This window comes from Leuresthes tenuis, unplaced genomic scaffold, assembly GCF_036924035.1.
Source record: "Leuresthes tenuis unplaced genomic scaffold, fLeuTen1.0.hap1 SCAF_20, whole genome shotgun sequence".
NCBI lineage: Eukaryota > Metazoa > Chordata > Actinopteri > Atheriniformes > Atherinopsidae > Leuresthes > Leuresthes tenuis.
This window is the reverse complement of record NW_027325374.1, coordinates 23,544,815-23,559,663: the sequence shown is the minus strand read 5'-3', so window position 1 is coordinate 23,559,663 and position 14,849 is coordinate 23,544,815. Positions and strand designations below refer to the sequence as shown.

Genomic DNA, 14,849 nt, shown 5'->3' with positions numbered 1-14,849 from the left:
AAAATGAATAAAAACAAGCAACAGTCTCGATAAGTTAGATACTGTATAGATTTCATGTATAGACACATGAGAAAAGAAATGTTTTTAACCTGTATTTAGAAATGTCTACATTTGGTGACAGTTTAATCTCCTCTGGCAGTTTGTTCCACTTGTTTGCAGCATAACAGCTAAATGCTGCTTCTCCATGTTTAGTCTGGACTCTGGACTGGACCAGCTGACCTGAGTCCTTGGATCTAAGAGCTCTGCTGGGTTTATATTTTCTGATCATATCACAGATGTATTTTGGGCCTAAACCGTTCTGGGATTTGTAAACCATCAATAAGCTTTAAAATCTATTCTGTGACTGACTGGAAGCCAGTGTAAGGATTTTAAAACTGGTGTGATGTGTTCAGATCTCTTAGTCCTGGTTAAAACTCTAGCAGCAGCGTTCTGGATGAGCTGCAGATTTTTAATGTTCTTTTTTGGAAGTCCAGTTAAAAGACCATTACAGTAATCGAGTGTACTGGAGATGAATGCATGGATGAGTTTCTCTTGGTCTTTTTGGGAGAGAAAACCTTTAATTCTGTTGATGTTTCTGAGTTGGTAAAAAGCTGCCTTGGTGACAGCTTCGATGTGGCTGCTGAAAGTCAGATATGAGTCTATCAACACTCCAAGGCTTTGAACTTGGTGAGTGATTGTAAGGGCCCGAGTCTCAAGATATTTACAAATGCTGACCCTCTTCTCTTTGCTCCCAGACCCATAAAGTTGTGTATCGTCTGCATAACTGTGATAATTGATGTTAAAGTTCTGCAATATCTGACTCAAAGGGAGCATATACAAGTTAAACAGAAGAGGTCCAAGAATGGACCCCTGGGGGACTCCACAAGTCATGGCCACTCGCTCAGATTCATAGCTGCCAATTATAACAAAATAACTACCAAATACGGCCTTCTTAATAGGACCTGAACCAGTTAAGGACCGCTCCAGAAAGTCCAACAAAGTTTTTCAGCCTGTGCAACAGGATTCTGTGTTCTACAGTATCAAATTGAAAAGTTATCAAGGCTTCCACTTTCATTCAGAAACTCATTGACCTGGTTAAATACAACTTTCTCAATAATCTTGGATATAAAAGAGAGGTTAGAGACAGGTTTGTAGTTGTTCATGACAGAGGCGTCTAGAGTTCTCTTCTTTAGGAGTACCTTAATGGCAGCCGTCTTTAATAACTTGGGAAAAATGCCTGATGCCAGTGAGCTCTTAACTATTTGTAGGAGATCACTTTCTACTGAGGTAAAAAAGTCGGATGGTGTTATGTGATGGTGAGTGCAAGTTCTTGATTTCAGATGCCAAACTGTTTCCTCCAGGATTTTTAAATAAATAATATTAAATTGTGACATAACATCAGAGTTATTTCTAGGTTTTAGATACAAATTAGTTTTCTTGTTGGTCTGTGTGGCATGAATGTTTTGTCTAATTGTTTTGATTTTTTCTCTGGCCTTGCACAGCTCATTGTTATAAATACACAGGCTTTGTTTGTACAGTTCATAGTGAATCTGAAGCTTTTTTTTCCTCCACTTACGTTCAGCTTTCCTGCATTCTCTTTTCAGGTTTTTGACCGTTGTGGTGTTTCTCCATGGTGTTTTCTGTTTGCTTAAGGTGCTCTTGATTCTTATTGGTGCAACAGCTTCCATTACATTCAAAATTCTTAAGTTGAAATGATCCAGCAGTCCGTCAACCGACTGTGTGCTCATTGTTGGTGACATAGCTATGGCCTCCCGAAACTGAGCACTTGTTTTCTCATTAATGTACCTCTTCTTAACTGAGAAGCTGGTTGTTTGAACATTCTGAGTAATCAATAAATCAAATAAAATACAGAAATGGTCAGACAAGGCCAAATCAATCACCACAACAGAAGAAATATCAACACCTTTAGGTCCAGAGTGTGACCTCGAAGGTGGGTTGGTTCTGTTACATGTTGCCACAAACCAAACATGTCCAGCACAGAAGAAAATTCTTTGGCATTACCATCCGTCATATTATCTATGTGAATGTTAAATGATAAAATGGTTAAAATCAGTCGAAATAAGAGCCAATAATCCAGAAAATTCATCAATAAAACTTGCACAGTATCCTGGAGATCTGTAAATTATTAAGAACAGAATTTTAGGAACACCTTTTAAAATAAAACAAAAACGATATTCAAAAGAAGTGACATCACCGAATGGGATCTCTTTACACTGGAATGTATCTTTAAATAAGGCAGCTTCTCCCCCACCTTTCCTCCCATTTTGGCATTTATCCATGAAACTAAAATTTGGGGGTGCTGTTTCATTAAGAACAGTAGCACTTGTCCTTTCTGTTAACCATGTTTCTGTCAGAAAAAGAAAATCTAAATTATGTGAAATTATGAAGTCATTAACTAACAGTGACTTATTGGACAGAGATCTAATATTAAGTAGAGCGAGCTTTGTGGAATTTACACTGGTCTCTGTTGTATTCTGAGTTGTACATGGTACAGTTAACAGATTAGATAGATTCACCCAGCAAGTTGACTTGCCAAACCTTTTTTGTCCAAAACAGCTGTTGTAGTATGACCAGGAGAAGACTGTTGATGTGTGTAGTGAATTTGAAGTGTCTGTACTGTAAAACAGTGAAGTTATTAATGATTACTATTCCCAATAAAAAAATCAATAAAATTATGCCAAACGTTTTGTTGTCCAAAACAGCTGTTGTAGTGTGGTCGTGAGGATACTGCCGATGTATGGAGTGATTTTAGCGTCTCTATCCTGTACAACCGTGGAATTACTGATTTTTGTTTACAGCGTCTTGCTCTTGTGTTGCAATTTGCAGACGGTCCCTGCGCACTGCGCATATAGATCAATGTTATCCGTCCAGCTCGCAGGACGGCTTTTTTTTGTACAAATCGGGGGTTTGGTCCTTGTAGCTCATAGTCTATGCCATTACGATTGGGACAGAGGCATCATTTGTGTTTTGACAACGTTTGGCTTCAGACCTATTGGTCCCGGAAGTCCGAATCTATGAATGTCTTTCCAGCTTTACTGAAGTCAACATCCGTGTCCGCATCTGGGCCCTCAATTCATCGTTCATTGTCATGGAAACACACAGCCGGGTGTTGAAATCCGATGTCCTTCACCCCAGCATGGTGTTCAGGTCTCTGTAAAGCGTTTTTAATAACTGAAGCTGATAGGACTCGTTTTGAATAAATAGCTAAATGACACAGTCAATAATTTTCCAATAACACCCAACAGCAAAAATGCAGTGGGGAACCTTCAGGGCCTTCTTTGTCTTCTGAGAAGGCCTAAAAAAATTCCTGACCAAAAAATAGGAGTATTTGATCAAAAATAATATATATATTTTTAAAATTTCAATCTCATTTATACGTATTTAATACATTTTCTCTAATCTATGTTCTAAGGTCAGGTTTACTGTCAAGTTCACATCAGCAATGAAAGGGTTTCTGTTCTGAAAACATGTTATCCAATCAGAATCGTCCATCTCTATCATATATAGATATATATCATATATCATATTTATATACAGAGTTACGACCCTCCCATTGACTCTCAATGTAAAAAATGGCAGACGACACTTCCGTAATGTAGACGCCAATAGTTCCACAGTAGGCACGGAGCTCCGTTGAACTCAATTGCTCGTCAACAACAATTACTGGTAAATTAATGAAATAACAGCATTTTAGAAGTTTTTTTTACATCAGAACTACACCGTTAAACATCGTTATTTTTACATTTGGTTTGCATGAAACGTCAATGTTGATGTTAAAAATGTAATGGATTTATGGACCTAACTGAAAAGCTTGGTAACGGAAGCTAAGGTGTTAACACATGCTAACGTGACATTAACATAATAATTTCACTAAAGTCCGTTAACTTTTTGTTGTCAGGTGACATAATGTAAAGTTGTTTTGATTGATAGGTTTTAAAACATTACCAAAATACTACTGCTAATACTAAGATGCTACTGCTAATACTGTTACCATTACTTTTTATTATTATCATTTTTTATCATTAATATAACATGTATTATTTATAGTAATAAAAACAATGTACATTATTTATTATTCCTGTTCTTTTTATTTTTCTTGTACACACACACAATTGTTCTTGTTTCAATAATTTTTTAATACAATCTTGTTTATCTAACAATGTTTGTACCAGTCATACATACTCCAGTCCATCGGTTCTAACATAAATTGTAAGTTTGAATAGTTTCTTGTAGAGATAGATTTGTTACTATTGACTGATCATATTCAAGCATAATTAGTGGTTGTTTTATAGATCTGGTACATGGCTCAATCTTAAAATCTCCATGGTTCTGATACACATCCTTTCAAAATAACTAAACTTGGTAATAACGATAAAAAGTACTTTGAAAAAGCTGACATTTCACAAAACAGGTAAGTGCTGACAGTGCTTAGATAATGGTAAAAATTATTTATCTATTTGCAAAGGCAGAACAACCAACCTTGTAAAGTTAGCATCACTCATGTAAGTAACCTAGCGAAGCTAACACAAACTTTTCCCTCCAAAAATTTATTATTATTATTATTCAAAAGTAATCAAAGCACTTTCAATTGTCAACCATAAAACATACGTTTACTTTGATATTTACCATGCAATAGCTCACGCTGTACGATAGAAAACTATGACAGCTTGCGGTTTGGTTGGAACCATTTGAACTATTGAGGCTTACATGAACAACGTGACAGTCCTAGCAGTGACATCAAAGCGTGTTGTAACTCTGTATATACTCTATAGCTCTGGGCCAGGTTAGCTGGCTCATTAATTAACCCTTCGCTAAGCCCCTCCCACAAACGGCTTCTGTCCAATACTACGTTAGCAACTGTAACTATGTACAAGCGGCCAGTCGAGCTTTCGGCAGAAAGCAAAATGCCAAAGCAATATGCATATAGCACTTGCAAGTCTAACAGTCGATATCCAAGAAGTTTGGAAGATGGTGTTGAATTCTTGGCCTTCCCCAAATCCAGGACGCAACAAGAAAGATGCCGGGTGTGGATAAAGCAGTGTGGAAGACCACACAAACAGCTGAATTCCTCCAAAGTCACTAAAAGTATCTAGTTTGTTCTAAGGTAAAGTGCTAGCTAAAGTTAGCTAACCATAGCTTTGTGTGATAATGTTAACAAAGACGTCTCTGTTAAACCTTGAGCCACTGTGTAATATTTAACAAAATAAAGAGAAAAAGATAGCGACGAGTTCTGACATACTGATATGTTTTAGCATTTTGTGAAGGGACGCCCTACAACTGACTTCCCAAATCCTGTGGGATTAGCTAACATAACATTTCATTTAAATTTGAAGAATATATATCAAGTTACCCTGCTGTGGTGGTTTGCTACTGTTTTTTTTATTCGAAGTGTCAACGCGGGGTGCCTGGCGCTTACAATGAGAGCAGTGTACTTTTCTCTCTATTTTGAGTTCCTCTTCGTTTGAACTTCACCAACATTTAATCTGAACGTATCTTTCAAACCCATATTGGAAACCTTTTTATCTGCTTCTCTGTGACACCTCTGAAAAATTTTAGATAAGTCCAGAGGAAAATGACTTAACGGTACCGGTAAAAACTCCATGTTTCTGCTCTAGGAGGGAAAGCTTGGCTGGCGTAGGAACAGTAACCAAGTGGGGCGGGGCTTAGTGAAGGGTCAATTGGTTAGGACTTCACAAATCCTGGGAAAGGCCAAGGTATGTTGTTTGGTTTGGAGAATGGGGGGAAAATTGACCAATCATGGTTTAATCTCAAGTGGGCGGAAAAAAAAAGTATAGTATGCCTTCGTGACAGGCATGTCTTTATTTCAACAATACTTCAAGACGAATGAATGAATGAACACATACTATTGCAATATTAGTTTTTATCTTTCATGTTGTTGTCCTCCAGGGAAATAGGTGGGCTCGGGGCTTTCTACATAGGCGTCTACTTGGATGACGTCATCAACGCGTACTTGTTTACTCCGTGCTCTGACAGATAATGCCTCATTTAGATGCTGCATCGTCTATGCCCTCTTCCCTCCATTATGGATCTCGAGGAATCTAAAGATTTTCCGAAGGACACAGACTTTCATCAAACTGCTCTCGATGAGTAGATAAACATATTTCATGCCAGAAATAAGGTCTAGGTTTAAAAATACCGGAGTTCCCCTTTAAATGGCGGAAGACGAGAGTGACGTTGTGGCTAGCTTGATAGCATCGCCTTTTTCAAGGCAGCCTTTCACAGAAAAACTTCTAATAATATAAAACAGAAGACCAACTCTAGAACTGGAATTAAAAGAAAAGGTTAAGAAAGTGGAAAGGCATTTCAAGACCAAAAATAATCAGTGATATCCATGGATGACGGGCTGTAAGAAAACAAACAGGCTGCACTGCTGGAGTTTACTTTTTACAACTGACAAGTCATGCACCAGGGTCAGTGGTGGATTTGTCAGCCTTACAAATCTGACAAAGTCAGCCCACCAACATCAAGATTCTGTGGCACACCTGCAAGCGACGGTCAGTTTGAAAACATTTGGGGACACAAGAGTTGATCTTCAGCCAGATGAGCAGCGCCGTAATCATACTACGGCCCACAACAAGGTCAGGCAGACAGAAAGATCCTGAAACGCCTTATCAATGTTGTCACATTTCTTGTAAATGTAGCGAACTCAAGTGTGGAATTTAATACAAACTTAAGATTTTAAATGACTGCAACATTCTTTTGTGGGGATGGTCAGTGTGGAAATACCAGATGGGGGATTTCTACATCAAAGAAGAGAAATTTACAACAACCTTTGCCCACAAAAGCATTTTGGGGGAGTTTTCTCAGCCCCTCTTTCCACAGACCTGTGCCATAAACTTAGGTAAATGCATTAATAGCTTAGTGCTAACTAAGCTGAACAAACAACCGACCCTCTCAGGAGAGTATTGGGGAAAACCAGAACAGGACCCTTCCGACCCTATATGGTTCAAAGTAAACAATGGTGACAGTTTGCCCTGACTCTGACTCAAGCCAGAAACAGCCGCTGCATGGACCTCTCAAAAGGATCTCACCCAGAATAACTTTTTAGCTTAATCTTGAAACTGTATTAAATGTGCTTTGTATCTTTGTACAAGTTCTTTCATGTTCTCAGTGATATCACAAGCTACATTTTAATACCTTTTTCATGATCGTACGTGGAACGATACGGAAGATATTATTATTTTGGAAAATTACTAATCAGCTTATGGAGCCACATTGCCCCCGAGTGGTTCATAGTACTGAATAGTTAAACCCAAAACTAATCAACAACTTGCATATGACATGTGACATTTATATGAAATAATGCAACTATTAACCAATAATCAGCTGTTTCTTATTGTATTCTGTGTTTAACACAGGAAAATAACATTGGTTGGTTTGTTATTCATACGTCATAATTTTACAGATATCCATCTGAATTTTGAGACTCATAACCATCATGTTATGTTATGTTATGTTGTTTTTGCTGTCTTTATATCCTAAGTTTATGCTACATCTTTACCCTTTATATCTTAACAAGTTATGGTGTTTTCGAATCCTCTGAACAAATGTTTATGAGATGGAGGAATGCAGGAGTCGAATTCTCCTTGCAGGTCGCCTTACAAAATACGCCCCGGCAGACGTCACAACAGTTTCAGGCATACCATTGGCTGAAAGTGTAGCATAGGTCTACGTCATGCCTCGCCTCCGTGAATCAAACTCCGGAACCCCCGAGGAAAAGTCAGTTATTGCCCAATCATGACATAAGTTATTGTCCAGTTATCGACAGTTCTTGAATAGAATATGGATGGAATATTGAAAGAGAATATTGAAGGTCCAGATCAGTAGAGAAGATGAAGAGCAGAGAGTTCTAATTGATGGAATGAGAGTCTGGCGGAGAGTCTTTGAAAATGGCAGGAGAGGAAGATGAGATGGAAGAAGTCGGTCCGAACAAAGACAGAAAGAGAAGAATGTAGCAGAAAGATACATTTTTGCGTTTTTGTTCGTCCGTCATCCTGTCTTCTCTCTATAGCACGTTTTGAACTCTGCTGCTGCAGCATCCTCACCTATTTTTGATCACCAAAAGGAGCCAGCGTTAAGCTTGTCAACCTTTTTGTCAATCTTTGGTGAATTTAAGTTCACCTCATCAGAGTTGGTCAGCAACCAAAACCAACTCGACCCTTGGACAGTTTTATCGTTATTTGCGGTGAATTCCGACACACCACCCGCTCGTCAGCTAGGAAGGCTTCTTCTCCGGCGCAGGAAAGCGACCGGTCCAGTCCCTGAAAGTCAACCACAACGAAGGCCGCGAGACGCGGAACCGAGAGAGAGACCCAGTGGGACCCGCTGGCGATGACCTGTGGTTCGGAGCTGACCTAACCGTAAGATCTGCCCTGTTCTTACATTTCAGACGGTATGCGGTCGGTGTCGAGAGAATTTGCTGTTAAAATGATAAATTAACCCAAGCTGTTAGCCTTTAAATTCAAATAGTAACAAACCTAGACTATTTGAATGATTCCGGTATCCATCCATCCCCTCCCCTTAGTTCTTTTCAATTCACTAAGTGTTTCTTATATAATCATCCATATTCAAAGCATTTCTCCTGTTGTCTTAAGGTTCATGTCTTTGGTCATGTCATTTTAATAAATGGTTCATTTATACATATATAAAATCAACCGGCTTTTGTGTATGTGTTCTTTACGTATGTGTGAGTCCAACAAAACGAGAATTCACGAGTAGCGACTATATGAGACTGGAATGTATTAGTTATTAATTAATAATTTATTAGTAATTTAACATACCAGAATCGTAAGATTCTGTCTTTTTCCTTCGATTGAAGGTGGTGCCCTAAAACGAGGTTAAATAAGGCTTATTCAGATAGTGAGAACTTTCGGATAAATCCTTATATCTTATCACATCACGCTACGTGTGTCCGCTATAAATATTGATTGTTGGTGCCTTGTGTGCCAGCGATATATAATTTGGCTACATAAAGCAAGAGCTCGCATTTCGAGGACATGATGAAAGTAAAGATTCTGAAAACAAGGGGAACTACTTGCTGTGAGTTGCTTTAGTTTTTAGCGACGTATGACAGCCCTCTGCACTGTCATCTGGATTTGGCCACCGTTTTCATCAGCACATCCAGCAAAATTCAAAATGACCTGATACAGTCGGTGACAGATGTAATAACCAAAACAATGAGGGAGGAGGTGAGGAACACGCCTTTAGTCTCCCTTATGGTAGACGAGACAACTGATGTAAGTAACAACGCTCAGATGTCATATGTCCTGTGTTACACCACTTACGGTGGTGTGAAGGAGCGCTTTTCAAGAATAAAATAATAGTTTAATGATGCTCAAGGATTCAGTTGTCAATTCAATTCAGTTTTATTTATATAGCGCCAAATTGCAACAAATGTCATCTCAAGGCACTGAAATAATATAGTCCAATTCAAACCAATTGGAATTCAATTCATTGTAATCATAATCCAATGAATTCCAATTGATTAATTTCTATAAAATAATCAAATTCATTCATATAGAGCCAATCGAAAAAATAATATCCTAGCTAAGGAAACCAACAGATTGCACCAAAACTTGTCTTCAGTCCAGTCTCCCGTCCTGAGCATGCCTGTGGTGACTGTGGAAAGGAACAACTCCCTTTTAACAGGAAGAAACCTCTGGCAGAACCAGACTCAGGAAGGGTGGCCATCCGCCTCGACCAGCTGGGGTTTGAGAAGACAGAAAAGAGGGTAAAGAGGGGGGAAAAACACCATAACACCATTCAAAGGATACCTGTTGGAACAGGGAAACACAAGTCAATAACCACAATAATGTCACATGTACATAATATCATTTGAGAAATTAAACAGGGGGAAAAACAGAGCAAAGTGAGGAAAGGTGTGACAGATGAGGTCCCCCAGCAGTCTAAGCCTATAGCAGCTTAACTATGGGATGTTTCAGGATTACCTGAGCCATCCCTAACTATAAGCTTTATCAAAAAGGAAAGTTTTAAGCCTAATCTTAAAAGTGGAAAGGGTGTCTGCTTCCCAGACATTTAGTGGCAGCTTATTCCACAAGAGAGGGGCCTGATAACTGAAGCCTCTGCCTCCCATTCTACTTTTAGAAACTCTGGGAACAACAAGTAAACCTGCAGTTTGGGAGCGAAGTGCTCTGTTAGGAAAATATCTTACAATGAGATCTTTAAGATATGATGGAGCTCGGTCATTAAGAGCTTTATATGTGAGGAGAAGAATCTTATATTCTATTCTGAATTTAACAGGGAGCCAATGAAGAGAAGCTAAAACTGGAGAAACATGATCTCTCCTGTTAGTTCTCATCAGAACTCTGGCTGCAGCATTTTGGATCAGCTGGAGGCTTTTCAGAGAATATGTGGGACAGCCCAATAATAAGGAATTACAGTAGTCCAATCTTGAAGTAACAAATGCATGGATTACTTTCTCTGCATCACCATGAGACAGGATGTTCCTGATTTTAGCAATATTACGAAGGTGAAAGAAGGCAAGGTGTAAATAATTTGTAATGCACCGTGTTTTGAAAAATGTAACCACTCAAATAAAGTAAATAAACTACAGTTATATTTTTGAGACCTCTGTCAAATTATTTTTTGAATATTAATATTAGTACTACTATATACAAAAAAAGTCTTTATGAGATTAATCTGTTAATCACCTGTGGAGCTGTAGCAGCTCCACAGTAGGGCTGTAATAAAAAAAAAAATCTAAAAATTGCGCAATGCAATAGCCCATGATTACCAAAAATATACTGATATCAGCACAAGAAGGCAATTAAACACAAAAGTCTGATTGATGCTGCCGTTGTTGCAATATTAATAGAATATAATATTGAAATATTACTGTTTTTAGATGATAAGCCATGTTTGTAGTCAAGCTGTGATACGCAAACTTTTTTCCCGTCATCTATTTTGGTAAAATTCTGCCACACTGCCGATGTCTTTGAGATGGATGGTAGAGGAGGACTCACTGTAAATGAAAAGCTCAAAATAAAAGTGGACGTTCATCAGTCTACCTGTTTCTAATAAAAATAGTAAAAACAAGGGGAGTACCTGTGAAACGGGTGCTCTGAAGACACCCCCATTGGTACTTGGTACTTTCCTCCTGATGAAGTTAACCGTAAACTGTATGAAATTAACACAGCAACAAAAAAAAAATCGACCAATCAGAATGTTGGTTGACCAATAAGTCGACCACGACTTTACAGCCTTACTCCACAGGTTGATGTTTGATTAGCTTTTATCTTTAAGTGAACAATCTAGACTGTTCAGGATCTTTGGTTGCACTTTCAAGAAGAGTGACCTCGTACATCCCCAAACCCAAAACAGACCATCAAGAAATGTACAGAATCATTCATACTACATTAATGCATTTGCTTTTATTACCATGAAAACACAAAGCAAAATCAGAAGTCACCTGGAACAATACAGTGTTTTGAACAACTGTTAGTAAAGTTATTTCTTTACAGAACATCAGAGCAAAAAACAGCCGATAATATTTCAGCTCTTTCCTGTTCGGGATCAGAGCTGGTGTGTCACATACACTAATAAGGCATATCTGAACCAAACCTCAATGGGAGATTGGACCAAAGAGAAGTTTTGATGCAATCTGTTGGTTTCCTTAGCTAGGAAATTGTTTTTGAATTGGCTGTGTATGAATTGGACCAATTTTGAATTTAATTAATTTGATTGGGTTAAGATTATATCACAATGAATTGCATTCTAATTGGCTTGAATTGGATTGCATCTTTGAAGTGCTTTCAGACATTGACATTTGTTGTGATTTGGTACTGTATTAAGGAAACTGAGTTGGATTGCATTGTGTGACAGAGACAGAGCTGCATGTTGCAACAAATAGCTCTGAATGCGTGTGTGAATGGCAATCATTTGAGGAGACAGCACTGTTCCCTTTCTTGTCAGTAAGAACAAGCACACACACACACACACACACAATGGACAGCAAGGAAGGTTTGAAGAGGATGATGAACTCAGGTGAGATGAAAAAACCCTTATGCTCATTGCAATCCATGCAGTAAAACCAGTGCATGCAGAATACCCGTTCAACCTGTGGATCGATCATTTTCAACAGCTGTCATCCAACACCACATGCTTGTCAGGATCATAAGAATTATGGCAACATAATGCGGTGTTGTAGGAAAATTATTCCATAAAGACTCAATGTATTGCTCTCTGAGCCTCAGACATCCATTTACAGAGCCATTGGCTCAGGAATGCAAATTAGGTGTTAACCAAGATGACCTTTTCTGTTGTTTTTTAACTGTGTACCCTGATATCAGCTGTTACTTTGGGGGGTACAGTGTTACTTCAACAAATACAAATAATGTACAAAACAAAGAAAACAAAAGCACTTTAGAGGTAATGGATGTCTCCAGTTTACTTTCTTGAATGGATCAGAACATTACATTATTGCTCATGGTTGTATTATCCAGCAAATATAGCCTGTTCAATAACACTGATTTTACACTCCAGATTTTCTTGTTTATTTTTCTTAACCCTTCAAGTCCAGGAAATCGTACTGTGTTTTACCCAGCAGACTATCCTGAGCTGTGCAGAAGCCCAACAACGGCTTGAAAGTTTCTGCTAAGGTGCTGAAGTGTCTTGTCATTTCTTTGAGCTGCTGTGGTGCCCAAAGGGGGAGCCCTGAACATAGGTGAGGATGGCACTCTGGAGGTAGCTGGCTCTGTGGGCCTCATCCTCTCTAATTCTCTGGATCTCTGCCTCTTTTAGCCGCAGCTTCTCCAACATGGAAGAGATATCACTCTCTTTGTCAAGGAGTGCTTCTCTGTGATTAATACTTAGTACTGCAAGAAAACAAGAAAATCAGAGCAGGAATATTCTATATATCACAGAATAATCAAAAATTCAGATTTTGTTAGACAAATCAGTGTGCAGTGGATTTTATGACACAAAAGGAATCTAACTGATATGAAATTTATAAAGATCAAGTATAAGTGTAACAACAAAAGAAAGAAACAGTGAGGGTAACCTTTCATTTCTCTCTCCAGAGCACTGATCTTTGCCTTCAGCCCCTCCTGCGCCGTCCTCTCTGCTTGTAAATGTGTAATCTGCTGTTGCAGCTCCACTTTCACCCGGCTCACCTCAACCACCTTCTCCTGGTCCTTGCCAGACAGCTCCTACAACAGCACACCACCCATTCATAAGCCTGGTCACAGTGCAGACAACAAACACATTTCAGAAGGTCACTGTATAGCAGTGTCAGCTGCTGGATCTCTCTTCCGGCTCTCAACGAAGGCAGTCGCATTTCTCTTCTCTTCTCTATCTTCCCTCTCCCTTATCTTCCCTGCTTTTCTCCACGTCTTGTCCTGTCCTATCTCAAACTTTGGTGCCTCTCTCAGCATTGCTCTCAAAACTAAAATCATGGAAATGGTCAACAGGTCTCTCAACGCAATTGACAGAATTGAGAAATTCGGGTCCAGGGGAACCTGTCTGCCCTGATGAAACGTTTGCTGCTGGGTACATGAGGGACTCCTGAGAGACATGGAGGGTAGTGTGCCTGGCGATTCTTTCCGTTGAGGACATCGAGGATCTTTACATATTCTGAACCATGATAACAGGCTATCTGCTGATTAGATTAGGCATTGCACTGGTGTATTGAAACATTCGGAAGTCAGAGACAGTGGTCCGAGGCCCCATGCTGCCTGACATGATTGAAGCAGTGGGCAGAGCTATTAGCGCTCAGACTGTAGTCATTAACCGCAATATGGAAAATCTTGGAGAAGCTGGTGGCTGTGCAAAGGCGTATGGATCGTTTTTGTGACCAGAATGGAAAAACAGAGTAAGTCGTGTCCATTGAAATACGACAACTTGCCCTAACCCAACAATCATAATCTCATCTGCTCTCCTGGCACCAGCCTTAGCCAAGGCCACTTCTGTAACAACTCTCCCTGAGATCGCTGCTGTGAGACGCTCTGAACTCCTTTCCTCTCTCCCTTTCTTCACGCACACCTGGTGATTGTTGACTCCGCAAAGTGAGGAAAGGTGTGACAGATGAGGTCCCCCAGCAGTCTAAGCCTATAGCAGCTTAACTATGGGATGTTTCAGGATTCCCTGAGCCATCCCTAACTATAAGCTTTATCAAAAAGGAAAGTTTTAAGCCTAATCTTAAAAGTGGAAAGGGTGTCTGCTTCCCGGACATTTACTGGCAGCTTATTCCACAAGAGAGGGGCCTGATAACTGAAGGCTCTGCCTCCCATTCTACTTTTAGAAACTCTGGGAACAACAAGTAAACCTGCAGTTTGGGAGCAAAGTGCTCTGTTAGGAAAATATCTTACAATGAGATCTTTAAGATATGATGGAGCTCGGTCATTAAGAGCTTTATATGTGAGGAGAAGAATCTTAAATTCTATTCTGAATTTAACAGGGAGCCAATGAAGAGAAGCAAAAACTGAAGAAATATGATCTCTGTTGTTAGATCGCATCAGAACTCTTTTAAGAGAATATGTGGGACAGTCCAATAATAAAGAATTACAGTAGTCCAATTTTGAAGTAACAAATGCATGAACTAGTTTCTCTGCATCACCCTGAGACAGGATGTTCCTGATTTTGGCAATATTACGAAGGTGAAAGAAGGCAGTCCTAGAAACCAGCTTTATATGTGCGTCAAATTATAAATTCTGGTCAAAAATAACTCCATTGTTCCTCACTGTAGAACTAGAAGCCAAGGAAATACCATCTAGAGTAACTATATAACTAGACAATTTCTCCCTGAAGCACTCAGGTCCAAAGATAATGACTTCAGTTTTGTCTGAATTTAGAAGCAGACAGTTCTGAGTCAT

General features: G+C 39.2%; 1 protein-coding gene across 3 annotated transcripts in view; it reads right to left on the bottom strand.

Annotated features, from left to right (window-relative positions):
* Positions 1 to 11,409: 11,409 nt before the first annotated feature.
* Positions 11,410 to 14,849, bottom strand: part of lrrc45 (leucine rich repeat containing 45) — a 46,472-nt gene continuing 43,032 nt past the window's right edge. For all 3 annotated transcript variants that reach the window (XM_072373620.1, XM_072373618.1, XM_072373619.1), the window contains exons 17-18: positions 13,040 to 13,187; positions 11,410 to 12,854 (exon numbers count right to left, since the gene is read on the bottom strand). In XM_072373620.1, coding sequence (XP_072229721.1) covers positions 12,655 to 12,854; positions 13,040 to 13,187 — 348 coding nt within the window. In that variant the 3' untranslated portion in view covers positions 11,410 to 12,654. The remainder of the gene's footprint in view (positions 12,855 to 13,039; positions 13,188 to 14,849) is intronic.